Source organism: Austrofundulus limnaeus, unplaced genomic scaffold, assembly GCF_001266775.1.
Source record: "Austrofundulus limnaeus strain Quisiro unplaced genomic scaffold, Austrofundulus_limnaeus-1.0 Scaffold167, whole genome shotgun sequence".
In the NCBI taxonomy this organism is placed as follows: domain Eukaryota; kingdom Metazoa; phylum Chordata; class Actinopteri; order Cyprinodontiformes; family Rivulidae; genus Austrofundulus; species Austrofundulus limnaeus.
Window position 1 is genome coordinate 685,337 of NW_013952569.1, and position 16,766 is coordinate 702,102.

Sequence of the window (16,766 nt, forward strand, 5' to 3'; positions counted from 1 at the left end):
TGAACTTGCCAACCTTTTTCTTAAAAATAAATGTGATGTTGAATTCACAGTTTTGACCACAATTTTGAACAAAATACTGTTTTGTTTTTGTTTTTACTGATGGGGGTGGGGGGTACTTATAGTCCGGTGCGACTTATAGTCCGAAAAATACGGTAAATTAACTCAAATCAAAACCAACACTATTGAATGTTTAATTATTATCATCTTTAAAAAAAAAAAAGATGAGAGGATATTTTTGGACCCTGTCAGTCAAAATGACAGCGAAGAAATCTAGTACACTCCCTGAAATGGTTAGAGCTAGATGTGTTGACCTTCAGTAAACATAATGGTAAAATGGTAAATGGTACTGAACTTATAGAGCGCTTTTCAAGTCCCTCCGGACCCCAAAGTGCTTTACAGTAACAGACATTCACCCATTCACACTCACATTCACACACTGATGATGGCAAACTACATTGTAGCCACAGCTGCCCTGGGGCACACTGACAGAGGTGGGGCTGCCATGCATCGGTGCCACCAGACCCTCTGACCACCATCAGTAGGCAAGGTGGGAGAAGTGTCTTGCCCAAGGACACAACAACTGAGACGGCTGRACGGGGGATCGAACCAGTGACCTTCCGGTTCCAGGACGACTCCCCTAGCCACTCCGCCACAGCCGCCCCAATCATTACCTCCGCCAAGGAGGTAATGATTTCGGTCGCGTATGTCTGTCGGCCTGTCTGTGGACAACATTACTCAAAAACCTGTGGACGGATTGTCATGACATTTACATCACATGTAGGGATGGGTACCTTTGACGTTTGAATCGATTCGGTACCAATATCCGGTACCTGGGTATCGATACCGGTGCTTAACGGTACCAATTTTCGGTACTTTATGTATGTTGTTTTTTTAATAATAAACATTTTTTTTAATTTAACAAATATATTTCTCAATGTATAATATTAACAAATATCAAGACAACATCCAACTCTTTGTATTGTAACATCAGTTGTTTAACTTATTTCTTTAAGGTGAAAACTCTTGAAAACAAGACAGTTTTGTCTTATTGCACAAATTAAAATCCAGCTCCACGTATTTCTATTGATGTCACTTCCCCGCTAGAAAAATTGTGTGATGGAGGTCCATGGAAGACAAATAAGTTTATATCAAATAAGCAAAAGAGGACTGAGTTAAAATAAATAAAAGGTATTCAAGCAACATTTTGAGCATATGTTTTGTATAGTGATATTAATTTATATTTTCAGATCTTCCAAGGTGCCAATTATGGAACTCTCTTTGCATTGTTGCCCAAATCAAATTCTGGAAGTGGTCATTCAACTAGATCCGTTACAAAAGGACAACTGACATTACCAACTTTTAAAAACTGTTACGGCCAGAGGTCTTTCTTCTATGTTTATACTAAAGCATGGAATGACATTCCTCAAAACATAAAGTCCATTTCAAAACTACAGCCCTTTAAGAAGAATCTTGTCTGCCATCTGCTGGACACTTTTTGTTGTGCTCATATTTAGACGTCCTATTTTGCAAATGCTGCCTTCCTGAAATTTGGTATGCTTGTTTGTCTTTGTGTCTATGGTGTAATAATAATGATGTGATTGTGATGCTGTATTTCTGAGTGTTTTATGTGCTGCAGAACAGGAACCTGCTGTAAAACAGTAATTATGCTGAGTCAGGCTTGATTTTTAGTAATCTTTTCCTGTTAAATCAATAAATCAAATCAAATCAACTTCAGATTAATTAATTAATCAATAACTTGCATCCTTAATTTATACAGGAATGAAATTAATTTATATCTACTCATATTTATGTAAATAAGCATTTTAATGATTTGGCCGATTAATTGATTAATCGAAAAAATAATCGACAGATTAATGGATTATTAAAATAATCGTTAGTTGCAGCCCTAAACTCATACAAGGGGATAAAACAGACGTTTTACACTGTGAAATGTGACTGATGAAAACTTAGGAGCTTAATCCGACACCAGTTTGACGATGAATAACGTCGGGTGACAAATCTTTCTTTTTTTTTTCCACATTGGACTCCACTGGGAAGAAATCCCTTGCATACTGCCTGCTTAAATGTTCGCTACGTCACAACTTATTCGGCAAATGTGTTTCCATCTCTGCTTTTGTGCATTTACGCTATTACAGGATGGGGGAAATTGGACTTGGCGGAGGTTTGCACTCTCTGAGTGCTTCTAGTTACACTTGAAATTGCACATGAAAAACAAAAACAAAAAAAGACTCACTTCTCCCGGAGCCTTATGCAGTTTTCAAGGTGCAGGTTTGTGTTCTGGTGGAAGAGCCAATCCTGAAAATCACAACAAACAAACAAAGAACAGAACGCAACTGTCAATTAAAAAAAATTTTATCCTGAAGGTTTATTATTTAACCCTGACAAAGAGGAGGAATAAAGGCCTGTATTCTTCCTTCAACTTATAGAAATCTATTAAAATAGTTTTAAAACACTTCTAATGTCTCAAACCGAAAGCAGAAGCTTAATCTGTGTCACTGATTTTGGTTCACAACAATCTGGAACAAGATAACTCCCAACACAGAAGGCATCTCAGCCAGTAAACATCTGTACATTTTAACCACAATTAAAATGTACAGATTACAAACAGAACGAATCGATGATGATCCATTAAAATAACCCAATAAATAGTAAATGTGAACTTTAATCCCTGCGACTAATAGGGGTGCAAAAATTTATAGATACACTAAAATATCACAATATTTCATTTCCCGATAATGTATCAGTTTTCTAAAACACTAATGATTTTAAGGTTTAAAATGTCACGCCAGAGGTTCATTCTTGTGTTGTAATTCAGCCTCCAGCCACTAGTTGGCAGCATTCAGCCATTTGGCTCATCCAATACTAGCTCAAATGTTAGCATTGTGAGTAAGCATTAGCCTTAAGTATCGATGGTTGAATCTGAGCAGATCATACCGACACCCGCAGCCGTCAAAGCTGAGGTAGTTACCAAATGTCTTGTTTTAGCCGGGATGTCCCGTATTTCAAGCCAAACTAAAGTGTCCTGTGCTGAACGAAAACATAATACAGGGGTAGACATAAGGACAACTTGAAAAGATTTACATTGTTTTTTCCTTGGTTGTCCAGTGGACAACCAGGAAGCAGTATTTGGTTGTCCAAAACCTAAATAACACTTATTGACCACTGTAATACATGCATCAACTCACCTTCAGTTGAGCACATTTCTTCTTACATAAAGAACAGGTGTGTGGAAATATTTTTGGTGAGGCCGCAGCATAATCAATCATCATATCCCGTGATGGAAGTCCCTTGGAGACTGGATTTTTTGCTGCAGAACACCGTTTAGAAGAAGGCACACGGGTGGCATTTGCCTGACCCAGAGCTGGCTGAGATGGACTAATAATGCAGGATTTGGGATAATTGACAAAAGGTGCAGAAGACTGGATGGGATGCGAGGCATAGGTGATAGTAGAGACAAAAGAAGATGGAAGTGGCTTTGAATTAGAAATAAAAGCTTGCCACGTTTGTAACATCAATGGGTTCTCTGTCAACGTCTGCGTCTGATGAATTACTGTCGTCTCTACAACCTTTGAGCTTTGAGGTTCCCTTTGATTTTTAGCATCTTTACTTTCCACATGTACAACAGATTGAGCAGAATTTACATTATGGTCAAGACTGCTGGTTGGCAGGGTTTTAGCAGCAAAATGACAAACTGGCTCCTCTGACGGAACAGAATCTGGAGACGATTCTTCTGAAGAAACATATATGACGTCTTCTATAGAACCTGGAAATGATTCTTTTGAAGAAACAAATATGACATCGTCAAGGTTCGGCACAGTCGTGTCTTGAGCTTCATTTGGCAAAGACAAAGTGGTAAAAATGGTCTGTGAAGTGTGGTTTAGTGTGCCCTGGAGTCCAGCTACATCGCTGTTCGGAGGAGCCACAAAGTTCCCCATTGGGGTGAGATGGTCAATGGGGCCCAACTGGTCATTTGAGGGAACCAAACGACTGCTGCCTGACTCTGGTGCCTCTTCACTGCCTGACAGCAAAACGTTTTCACCAGTTTTAGCTGTGCAGCAAACGGACCCGGCAATCCTATCTTCAGGTTTTCCAGAAAGTCCATAGGCAGTCACTTTACTTGGCTGAACACAGGTTTTTGGCATTGCAACGCTCACAGTGGGTTGAGCAGTAGAGCTGGAGTTTGACTGAGCTGCAGCTGCAGCTCTCGCAGCCTTTTTCAAGCGAAGTTTGTTCAAGGTATGGGGCAGATTCTCGAGAGTGATCTGATCATAGGGGCCTTTTACAAGCTCTTCCAAGTCATCTTGATCCAGTCCATGTTTCAATAGGATTGTTAATAGGAAATCATCAACACTGGGCTGTGTGGCTGGGGGAGGTAAGACCTGCATTTGATTGCTGAACGTATTCTGGCTGACATGTTGATGTTTTAACTCATCTCTGGCACAAGAAGAAGTTCCTGGAATGTTTAAGCCAGATTCAGGTCCAAGAAGAGGTACTGTCCCCCTGGGATCAGTTGCCCTTTGTCCACTAACAAGTTCATTTTGGCCCTGGGAGGCATGTTTCCCCTCAGATGCGTGGGAATCAGACATGGGGTCAGTAACGTTCAGAAGGTCCAGGAGATTGATGGCCAAAGCATTTGGTGATGGTTTTGTCAAGTTCACAGGTCAGTCAACAAAGACTGGTGAGCTTTAAAAAGCTTTCCAACAGCTCATTTAGGGTCCTGGACCTGGACTTGTGGTACAAAAAAAAAACAGGGTTACTCAGTTTTAAACTCCGCAGATGAATGGAGTCCGTCTTCTGGAGAGACTCTTCCTGATCCGTTCACTCGTGTTGGTCCTGTCAAGGGAAACATCCAGTAAACACATTTCAATGGCAAAAACAAAGGAAGCACAATCAGCAAAGAAGCTAACAGTTAAAAAAAAACATTGTAGCTAGAAACTTTGGATTCAACAGTTTTGGACGCAAAGCAGCCAGATCTCAGTAAAAGATTGGTGTAGTTCTAGTAAACTGGAGTCATTGGACAAGATAAACCTTTGGTCAGTCTTGATGAAACCAGGCAAATTAAAAATAAAATAAGGTTTTAAAGGTTCTAAATACATTTTCCCAAAGACTAGTGACAAATTTAGTGACTTTTTCTGGTGAGAAAAAGAAAACTCCTGATGTAATTATGGCTAATCCAAAAACAATAAGAAGCATGATCAATACACACATGAACTATAGTGAATAAAAAAGGTAAACAAAAGGATTACAGGGATGATTACAACAGATTGTCAGAGTTTACAAGCCATGAAAATGCGCTCTCCCTCGCAAAAACAAAAAACCCACTTCCGGTATAAAGCATCATGGGATATAGAGTCTCTTCTATAAAGATCAACAATAATGTCCACTTAGAACCAGATATTAACCAAGTCTTGATGAACGAACAGTTACAACTCAAATTAGCAGCATTATATTAAATTATAATGTCCCAAATAATAAATTCAAACAAATTCTCAACAACCCCATTGATAAAACATGCACAGACAGTGACGGCAGGGCGATAATGTTTTTGCCCATCTGTGTGTAGGTGTTCGTTTCAATGGGCTGTTAGCAAAATATCCCATGAACCATCAAACACACCAGTGAATTAAAATTTACAAATAATTTTAGGAGTCAAACCATTTGAAAATGGCCGCCACAACAAAGATTTAAGAGGCAACAGGTATGTCTTTGGAAAAAGTTTTTTTTTTTTACTTTAAACTTATAAACCTTTTTAGCAAATTTACATTTTTTATGCCAGATAATGTACGGAGATTTATTTGTATAATGTTTGACATCAATGTGCAAGAGTAGACATAAGGAAATTTTGTACTTGTTTTCATGACAAAATCTGGTTGTCGGACAAATTTTTTGGTTGTCTGCAACCTTTACAATGAAAATGGCAAAAAAAGAGTATATTACACTAAATACAAGTGTTATTAGTTAACAATCTTATAGACTACTTGAACTTTTCAAGCTCCTGAGTGTCAGACTGTTTCAGGAGCTGCGAGTTGGGACTTACTGATCAAAGTTTTTCATATAAAGAGGAGTATACCATTTACATGACCTTAGTATAAGTACACGGTGTTCTCTAATGAAGCGTTAAAGTTGTAAAAAAGACTTTAACCTGCACCGTTTACATAATCAAGAGCCAAGTTTAAAAACAGCTTTTCTCTGTTTTGACATTTTAGTATTTTCAACTGAGGAATTGTAAGATATATTAAAAATTATAGCACAGGAAGTCCTTTGAATGGTATAACAGCATTTATTTTAATTAGAAAAAAATCATTGATATTGTTTCACTTAAAATACTTATATTTAGTTATTAATACTACTATTTCATATTTACTGAATTAAAAGTATATCCCTATCTCTCAGTATGGTTCTAATAATAAAGTTTAGAAAAGGACAGCCACAACACCTTGTTGTTGATAAAACACCATGTAAAAATACATTTTACAGAACCACCCGACGCTGAGTCTCACACAGAGAACTTTGTAATTTTGAAGGACAATTTTAATTCAAACTGAGCCACACAAGGCGAGATGTGGTTAACCAAAACAAAAACAGGTCGTCTCTGATAACCTAAAAGCTCTTATATCAACCCCCCTGCACTGATGGTTAGATATCCCCACTTTTTGCTAAAGTCTCAGAAACAAAAACACAAAAAACTCAAACTGGGACTAGAATAAATGCTTAAAGGAAATATAATCCACAGCTGAAGGTTTTCAGAAAAGCCTTTTCTCACAAAAAACAAATTTATCAAACTTAGACTCCTCTTTTCTATGTTTTTATTAAAAAAAGATAAACTTAAATACCTTTATCTAACGTAGCAAAACAAACAACTTACAGAGACACAGAGTGGCTTTTTGCTTCAATTTCTCTTATCTTCAAGGCCATTTTAACATCGGCCTCTTGTCTCTCGCAGGCTGAAAATGCTAGGTCCTGGGATTTACAGCTCCAGGTCTCACAGGGAAAAAACTCAGCTGTGCCCGTCAGTCCTTGACTGATGACGTCATCGTTTAAAGGGCAAACTTTATCTCTTTATATGACGTTAGAGCTGCACAACTGTTATTTTCAAATATTTCAACTTAAAAGCTTCAAAATGATCTGTAGTTTGTTGAAATTTAGCTCTTTATCACCTGGCCTGACAACAAAATATTGTCGGTTTGAAAACTCAGTTTTTACTTGTCTAGAACTGCGGTGTCCAGTCCTGATCCTCAAGGACCGACATCTTTCATGTTTATGTCGTTTCTTTGTTTCAACACACTTGATTCAGCAGGTCAGACTGTTAATCACTCATTCATTCAAAGCTGGTGTGCTGAAGCTCCTAAAATGTCGAGGATAGGGGTCAGCGAGGAACATTGGAGACCCCTGGTCTAGAATGGGGTTGGGCATAATCGTATCGTGTGCACTTAATTGTCAGAAGAACATTAATTGATTAATTTTTGGCACTTGACGATTAATAGGATTAATGCCACCAGGGGAGATTTTTCCAGTCAGTCCGCTCGGTGCTCCTCTCCGCTTCAAATATGTCGAACATTGAAAAAAAGGTTCTGTAATTTATTTATCTATCAACACAGTTTAAAATTTGATGAACAGCCTGAAGTCTGTGATTTTGACACAATTTGGAACAGATTTTTATGAAGAGCAAATCTTTCCCACTAAATTGGTCTTGTGACTATGACATAAGGGTGTCCAGGGGATTAATCGTCAAATTAATCGTTATCGGCTAAATACCCCCAATTAATCGTGATTAATTTCTTTGCCAATATTGCCCAACCCTAGTCTAGAATGGTGTCACCTGGGAAAAAAGCGGAACACCTGAGCTTTGCAGCTGTTTACCAGCACCTCAGCAGCTGGCAGAGAAAAATGTTCAATTACAAAGAAACTTATTTAAAGGTTATGAGACAAAAGACACGTCTCTTAGAAAAAAACTTGATTGAAACTATTTTTTCAAGTTAAGATATTTACTAGCATAGGAATTCATTTATTTCACAATTTGAGCTTTTTTAAATAAAGGCATTTACACCATTTCGGCTCTTTATTTCAAAACTATGCTTGTAAAACAGGCTTTAGCAGCTGTAAGATAAGGAGGTAACTCCAAGGCTTCCTCTAAACAAAAGATTTAATTCACATTCTTTTGTCTCTTTGTGGGGGGGGAATCTCACTCCTGAGGTGTGCCCGTCATAAAATTTACAATGCTAAAAATAAAGAGCCTAAAGCATTAATTTTACCTAAAACTTCTGGTTTGAATAAAAATTAATCACAACCAAATAAACAGGTAGGTCTGTGACAAACACCGGCTCTCAATAAATAGACACTACTCTATTTATTGAGTTTTTAATCACTCCCCTAGGGTATTTCACTAGGTTGTTTTAGGAAAGTGTAGCAAAGAAGTTAATCTTTCTCCACATTTTTATTGAACAGACATTTTGATGACGCTCTAGTAGTTCAACATGCTTCAAAACGTGTTTGAATTTAAAGCACTCAATCAAAAAGTAGATTGCACCAAAATACAGAATTTTATTTACTGAATTACTTTCATGAAAATCTGATCGCACATTATGGCTTTTCAAGACCCCAAACACGACAACGTTATGGTCATAGCCTGATAAAATAACTGTTTTCTCTTTGATCGTGGATTAATCTATTATTTTTCCCCTGTCTAGTTTTACTATTAGTGCATTTTACCAATGCATAATGGTTTTATAGTTTTAGTTATTAATAATATATAAATTATTATATAGTAATGAATATAGGTAGCCAATGTTAGGAGCATACCATTTCCTACTTCTGCTGAAAATCCCAGTTATCTCAATAAATGGTTTTCTGGGTTTTCAATGTTAAACCAGTGGAAAATTATGAGCAATTTTTAGATAGTAAAATTGCCATAACTTCCTTATCTCATCGCATAACTACAATCTTGGTGACATTTCTTATTTTTATGAAGCTCTATCTATTGTACTTGTAAAAAAAAAAAAAAAACAATTCAAGGACTTCTGTCAGTGCCCTGAGACAACATATGTTGTGACTTGGTGCTATATAAATAAACTGAATTGAATATATTTTCACTGGTCTAGTTTTATGTTTTTTATATTGCAAGTACTGCACATTGTATTTTAAATGTTTGCCTGAAAGATTAATATAATATAATATAATATAATATAATATAATATAATATAATATAATATAATATAATAATTAACCGTGTCAGTCCACTTTATTTTTTAGCAAAGTTAAGTAAATGTGAAAGTTGCATCACGTCTTAACTTCCTGTTGTCAGTGAGTCTCCATATTTTAGTTTTATCTTTTATCAACCCAAACAGGAATCATTTACACAGCTCTTGCTGGTTCATAAAACAAACGAACGGTTTTGCAAAACTCGACATGTTGTTGCGCCAACTGGAGTTTTAGGTCTTTAAGAGCGATTTTTAGAAACAATAACGTTGACAGGTCGTGAGTTACAAAAAAAAAGAAATATAACGTTGTTATTTTACAGTAAATTTTGTTTCTTACCTTCGTTCTTGGCATGTGTTTCGTAACAGAAAAAACGTGGACTGCGCGCGAGCTGTTTTCCTACTTTTTTTCTTACTTGGGTGAACTTTCTTCTTCTTTGTTTTACAAGCTTACAGACATGCGCATATTACCGCCACCTATTGGACAGATGCGTATTTTTAATGCGCATGCGCAGTGCAGCCAAAGCAACGCTCACCGGAAACAGCTACTCTAATTGGTATCATGGCTTTAAACTAAAACAAATTCGAATATTTTCTCTTGTATAATTTTTTGGAAAATTTCTCAACCAATGAGCGAACGGGGATGCTTTTAATCCCGCCAACAGCGTATTCTCCCATTGGTCGAGCAATCTGTCGATCAGGGGCGTGGCTCAAGCCACTGTCATGTGACGGATGTTTTTGTTGGGTCGTTTCCGCATTCGGTGAGTGTGTTTTCTCCGTGTCATGTGAACCCTGGAAACAGGGAAAGAAAACAAACAAAACCACCGGGGTTTCGTCTCACAGACCCGCTGAAACCGACCGCGTCCAGGAGACCTGTCCACCCACGACGGCCGCACCAGAGGCTCTTCCGGCCGGCTCTCTCTGAACGAAGCTCGGGTCCAGGCGGTCAGCGATGGCGGACGAGGAGCGGTCACCGCTTCTGTCCGAGAGGCTCGACGGCACCAACGGCTTCCCTCCCGGCGAATATTCAGGGAGTATGTCCGGTTTTTCTTTATCTCACAAGAGCTTTTTAGCAAATGCAAATTATTAAACAAATACCATTTTGTTCATCCTGGTTATCTACGAGCCTGAGCTGTCCTGTCAGGCAGGTTTTAAATCAAGTTAAGACACTTTAAAAAGGTTTAATTTGACTTCAAACACAGTTTTCTGTCTCTGCTGGAGTTTTAGGATGAATTCAAGCAGATATATTGAAGTCACATTGATTTAAAAATTATTTTTGAAATGAAAACCTGTCATAAAGTCAGTTAATTGAAGGAGGTAATTTTGAATGCTTTTTGTTTAAAAAAAAGTTTCCAGACTTTATTTACTGAAAATTTAAAAAGAGCAATTAAATATCTTTAAATAAAACATTATTAATAAAGGCATCTGCTTTTGTGCAGCTGGTTTTTTAAAGGACGTTTGCAAAACATTAGTTATTAAAAGGTAATTAAGCCTTTTACTATGTAATGATCAGTTTTTCTTCCATTATATGATTAACTGAATCGACATAATTCAGTTCTGATTATTATAAAACTTGCTTTTCAGACACCTGAAAGTTCAATCATTTTTATGTTTTATGTTTTGGTTATAGCTGTAATCTGTTCTTATAATCCTGTTGGTGTTTCAGTCCACTTCCTGTTTCACACTGGATGAGGTTTTTGCTGTGTCATCAACACTTTGAAACATCTATAAAACACACGAGTCATTGTAAAACGACAGTAGAAGATCTCATGATCCACAGACCCAACCTTTAGTTTGTTTTAGTTTTCATTCTTATTTTAAATTTCACATCAACTCATCATGGCCGTGTTGGTCTCAATTAATTTGTTTTTATGTGTTTTTTTTTTTTATCCAATGTTTTCATGTGAAAATGTTTTAATTTATTGTGGTTCTTCTTTAATCCAAACACACTCAAACTTTTACTACTATTTTTACTGGTTTTAGCCTTTCTAATGTTCTAATATTCTTCCAGTGGATGTAATCATTGTCTCTCCGTTGTTCCTTCTCGCAGGTCGTGTCTCGTTCCCCGGTCCTGTGGACCCTGGAGAACCTCCCCCTCCGTACTCTCCTCAGGGCAGCCCGGACAGCGGCAGCGCTCCGGTCATCAGCTGCCGGGTCTGTCAGAGCACCATATCTGTGGAGGGCAAGACGCATCAGCACGTGGTGAAGTGCAACATCTGCAACGAGGCCACGGTGAGTCGATCCACAGATGAACGGACAAAAAAGACCTGCCGACTCGGCTGTTTTCAGCCACTTATCCCTGCTTCCTGTTTGTGTTTCCTGCAGCCGATAAAGAACGCTCCTGTTGGGAAGAAATACGTGCGCTGTCCTTGTAACTGTCTGCTGATCTGTAAGGTCACGTCTCAGAAGATCGCCTGTCCGCGGCCGTACTGGTGAGACAGAAAAACAAGTTCATAAAACATTTGTCTGCTTCGGCTGTTTGTTTTAAAACCATCCAGGCTGACCCTCCACTGTTGTTGTTTTCCTCTGGCAGCAAGCGCGTCATCAACCTGGGACCGGTCCACATCGGCAGCAACAGTCCAGAACCACAGCATCGGCCCGTCGGCCTCATGGTCATGTGTGGACACTGTACCAGTACCTTCCTGGTGAGACTGGCTGCTGGCTGTGACTGAACGAGATGGTTTTTGTTTGTTTGTTTGTCTGTCTATTTGTTTGTTTGTCTGTCTGTTAGTTTGGTTGTTTGTCTGCCCATTTGTTTGTTTGTCTGTCTGTTAGTTTGGTTGTTTGTCTGCCCATTTGTTTGTTTGTCTGTCTGTCTGTTTGTTTGTTTGTCTGTCCATTTGTTTTTTTGGTTGTTTGTCTGTTTGTTTGTTTGGTTGGTTGTTTGTTTGTCCGTTTGTTTGGTTGGTTGGTTGGTTGTTAGTTTTTCTGTCTGTTTGTTTGTTTGGTTGGTTGGTTGTTAGTTTTTCTGTCTGTTTGTTTGTTTGTCCGTTTGTTTGTTTGGTTGTTTGTTTGTTTGTTTGTTTGGTTGTTAGTTTTTCTGTCCGTTTGTTTGTTTGGTTGTTTGTTTGTTTGTTTGTCTGTTTGGTTGGTTGGTTGGTTGGTTGGTTGTTAGTTTTCTGTCCATTTGTTTGTCTGTCTGTTTGTTTGTCTGTTTGTTCGATTCTCTTTTTGTTTGTTTTTTATTGTTTGTTTGATTGTCTGTCAGTTTGTTTGTTTTTTGTCTGTCTGTTTGGTTGGTTGTTTGTCTGGTTGTTTGTTTGGTTGTTTGTTTGTCTGGTTGTTTGTTTGTCTGTTTGTTTGTCTGGTTGTTTGTTTGTCTGTTTGTTTGTTCGATTCTCTTTTTGTTTGTTTTTTATTGTTTGTTTGATTGTCTGTCAGTTTGTTTGTTTTTTGTCTGTCTGTTTGGTTGGTTGTTTTTTTCTGTCTGGTTGTTTATTTGTTTGTTCGATTCTCTTTTTGTTTGTTTTTTTATTGTTTGTTTGATTATCTGTCAGTTTGTTTGTTTTTTGTCTGTTTGTTTGTGTAGTTGTTTTTCTGTCCGTTTGTTTGTTTGTCTGTTGTTTGTTTGTCTGTTTGTTTGTGTAGTTGTTTGTCTGTCCGTTTGTTTGTTTGTCTGTCTGTTTGTCTGTTTGTTCGATTGTCTTTTTGTTTGTTTTTTATTGTTTGTTTGTTTGATTGTCTGTCAGTTTGTTTGTTTTGTTTCACACTCTGAATGTTTTTGTTTTCCAGTGGACAGGGATCTCAGACCGGACCTTGGCCCGATGTCCACACTGCAGAAAAGTGTAAGAACCTCTGAGCTCCTCTGAGTCTTTATGTACAGCTGTGATTCAGCTACTTTAGCTGCTAAATCTAGTTTTAGTAGCTTCTGTATTATTACTTCCTGCTACTAGAAATGTTTATTTACCAGCAACTTTTTAAATCTCTGAAAAACTGTGCAGCATATTTATTTCATTTTCAGCTTTTAGTAAATATTTTCTTTATTTTAGCTCTTAGCCACTGTGCTTATTGCCTTACCTTTTAACTACTTTTTCTGCTGAGCTTGTTTTCAGCTACTGTCTCTGTTGGCCTTTTAATATAGCTGCTGTTTCTATAGGTCTTAACCTTTAGCTACTGTTTCTACAGATCTTAACCTTTAGCTACTGTTTCTGCAGGTCTTAACCTTTAGCTACTGTTTCTGTTGGTTTTAACCTTTAGCTGCTGTTTCTGCAGGTCTTAACCTTTAGCTACTGTTTCTACAGGTCTTAACCTTTAGCTACTGTTTCTGTTGGTTTTAACCTTTAGCTACTGTTTCTGCAGGTTTTAACCTTTAGCTACTGTTTCTGTAGGTCTTAACCTTTAGCTACTGTTTCTACAGGTCTTAACCTTTAGCTACTGTTTCTGTTGGTCTTAACTTTTAGCTACTGTTTCTACAGGTCTTAACCTTTAGCTACTGTTTCTGTTGGTTTTAACCTTTAGCTACTGTTTCTGCAGGTTTTAACCTTTTACCTACTGTTTCTGCAGATCTTAACCTTTTACCTACTGTTTCTGTTGGTTTTAACCTTTTAGCTACTGTTTCTGCAGGTCTTAACCTTTAGCTACTGTTTCTGTAGGTCTTAACCTTTAGCTACTGTTTCTGTTGGTCTTAACTTTTAGCTACTATTTCTGTTGGTCTTAACTTTTAGCTACTGTTTCTGTTGGTCTTAACTTTTAGCCACTGTTTCTACAGGTCTTAACCTTTAGCTACTGTTTCTGTTGGTTTTAACCTTTAGCTACTGTTTCTGTTGGTCTTAACTTTTAGCTACTGTTTCTACAGGTCTTAACCTTTAGCTACTGTTTCTGTTGGTTTTAACCTTTTACCTACTGTTTCTGCAGATCTTAACCTTTTACCTACTGTTTCTGCAGGTCTTAACCTTTAGCTACTGTTTCCGCTAGTCTTAACCTTTAGCTACTGTTTCTGTTGGTCTTAACTTTTAGCTACTGTTTCTACAGGTCTTAACCTTTAGCTACTGTTTCTGTTGGTTTTAACCTTTAGCTACTGTTTCTGCAGGTTTTAACCTTTAGCTGCTGTTTCTGCAGGTCTTAACCTTTAGCTACTGTTTCCGCTGGTCTTAACCTTTAGCTACTGTTTCCGCTGGTCTTAACCTTTAGCTGCTGTTTCTGTTGGTCTTAACCTTTAGCTACTGTTTCTGTTGGTTTTAACCTTTAGCTACTGTTTCTGCAGGTCTTAACCTTTAGCTACTGTTTCCGTTGATCTTAGGTTTTAGCTACCGTTTAAGCTAGTCTTAACTTTTAGTCGCTGTTTCTGCAGGTCTTAACCTTTAGCTAGTGATTCTGGTCTTATATTTTAGCTACTGTTTCAGCCAGTCATGGCTTTTAGCTGCTGTTTCTGTTGGTCTTAGCTTCTAGCTACTCTTTCAGCTGGTTTTATCTTTAAGCTACTCTTTTTACTAGTCTTGGTTTTCAGCTACTTTTTCTGCTGGTCTTAGTTTCTAGCTACAATTTGCTAACTTTAGCATTTAGCACTTGTCTAGGTAATTTTAGCTTTTGTTTTGATAATTTTATCTTTACCCGCTCAGTTTAGTTATATTTCTACAGAAAATCTTTTTTTCTCTCGTTGTGAACCTAAAAGTTTTTATTTATCGGCCTTCAGCTCGTCGGTCGGCCGTCACTACCCGAGGAAGAGGAGCTGGTTGTGCTTCGTGCTGTTTGTCGTCGCTGTTGCTTCAACCATCGGCCTTTTGGTGAGTTTCACCCTCTGAGTAGCCGCCATGTTGAATTCTGAGCTCTCCCACTTTCCAACTGGGAATCAGACTGGAGGGAGTGTTCCAGTTTAAGACTTTCTTCCTGCTTTGTCTTCGGCCAAGACAGAACGCTTCCAATACCTCAGCACGTAATCTGACACCCAGTATGCAGCAACTCTCTGTAATTTCATGGGTAAAGTAATCGCTATGCATCATGGGAGATGTAGTTTATTGTTAATGCTGGCTTTAACGCAGCACACACTTATTTTAACAAGTGATGAAACGTCTGTAATCAGACACGTTTTAAATTGTGTTTCTGAGGATGAATCCGTGTCTCTGTGTTCAGGTCGGGACCTGGAAACCCGCCCAGGCCTTGAAGGGGATCTACGTGTCGTGGGTCCTGCTGATCCTGCTCACTCTGTTGGCCCTGACGAGAACCGTCTACTGGAGGTGTCTGAGGATCAGCGTCCCCTTATCAGTCATCACGTAGAGGAACTGACAGCTCCACACAGCTGCTAGTTAGAAACGATCAGAGATGTTTTTTCTGCTGCGAGACTTTCTGTTTGTTGATGAAGAAGCAGATATATTACGGCCACTTAAAAAAATTAAATAATCCTTAATTAAAGGTGTTTTTTTTTCCCTCGGAGCTCTGAAAGCATCTCTGTTCATCTCAAACAACCTGAACAAACATCTTCAAAACAACAGTCCAGGAAGTGCTTGAATTTGTTGTTGTGTGTGCACGGGTTGTTAAATCTAAGCAGTCAGTAACGTTTACTCTGTTAAAATGTTTAATCACATTTTCAGACCAATGAACGGCCTTTATAGATTAAAATCATCTGGTTTAATCATGAATAAGAACAAGCAGGTGGAGGGGTAAGGGTTAAAGGTAAAATATTTAGTTTTTTCAGTCTGTGGGTGTTTTGGGAACATGTTGATTTATGTTTTGTTTTTGTTAAATATTTGAATCCCTTCAGTCTTTTCCCTCTCACTGTTTTAATCTCCTGAAGCACAGAAAGACTCGTATGATTTCTATATAAATCCTCTTTATTAGATGTATATAATGATCATTTGTGTGTAAATATTCAGCTGGGTGTTATTTCCTGTACAGAATCAGAATGATTTCACTGCGTCCTACTGAAGTGTGTCTGTTTGTGTTTCTGGACTTTACTATTGTCGAACAAAGTAAAACTTTTAATCAAGATCAAAGACTCAAAATGGGTTTTTTGCATCCTAAGAAGCAGAGTATTTTAGGATGAGTTCTATTAAATTCAAGGTTCTTTCTGTCACTGTTTTAGTTCAGGATACATTAGAGGGAGTTTCTGGTGCAGGGGCACCAGCCCCCCCACCCCAAAAGTTTGTTGCCCCCCAGTTTTATCCTTTTTTGTACCCAGGTTTGTCTTTTTTCAGTTCCTTAGCTATTTAGGTATAATAGAACCAATAAAAACAAAAAACAAACAGCCTCTAAAACAAAATATATATTTTTTATTCTTGCACAATCCTTTGTATTATATTTTAATAGTAGTAGTATCATTGCTGGTAATTTTTTTTTGTCTATATTTTGTAAACCAGTGAACCTCTGTATTGATGCTGCTGTGACACCTGAGTTTCCCCTCAGCAGGTCAATAAAGGCTGTTTCTATTTTATTTTATTCTGTTCAGATATATTACATGGTAGAAGTGCAGATAGTTTCTGATCTCTGGACGTCACATAATCAGTGATATTATCCGAAAAATGACAAACTGAACATTTGTTGGCAAATTTCTTATTTTATTTATTTATATTTAGTAAATTTATTTGTTTTTATTTATTTAGTTCTTTTGATTTTTAG

The 16,766-nt window shown here is 37.8% G+C and overlaps 2 protein-coding genes across 3 annotated transcripts in view; one reads left to right on the forward strand and one right to left on the reverse strand.

Moving 5' to 3' along the window:
• Positions 1-9,738, reverse strand: part of LOC106523838 (uncharacterized) — a gene marked incomplete at its 3' end in the record, with an annotated part of 26,256 nt that extends 16,518 nt beyond the window's left edge. The window contains 3 exon segments of the mRNA XM_014017412.1: positions 2,255-2,316; positions 3,207-4,854; positions 9,556-9,738. Of these exon segments, the coding sequence (XP_013872866.1) occupies positions 2,255-2,316; positions 3,207-4,607 (1,463 nt within the window).
• Positions 9,739-9,866: 128 nt separating this feature from the next.
• LOC106523839 (transmembrane protein 55B-B) lies at positions 9,867-16,395 on the forward strand. 2 transcript variants are annotated; one of them, XM_014017414.1, is made up of 8 exons: positions 9,867-9,976; positions 10,059-10,249; positions 11,266-11,447; positions 11,541-11,647; positions 11,749-11,860; positions 12,948-13,000; positions 14,848-14,938; positions 15,285-16,395. In XM_014017414.1, exons 2-8 carry the CDS (start codon positions 10,168-10,170, stop codon positions 15,426-15,428), a joined length of 771 nt encoding a protein of 256 aa, XP_013872868.1. In that variant the 5' UTR covers positions 9,867-9,976; positions 10,059-10,167; the 3' UTR covers positions 15,429-16,395. The 2 variants fall into 2 exon arrangements, with proteins under 2 accessions (XP_013872868.1, XP_013872867.1); XM_014017413.1 differs by having other exon boundaries at positions 9,867-10,249.
• Positions 16,396-16,766: the final 371 nt, after the last annotated feature.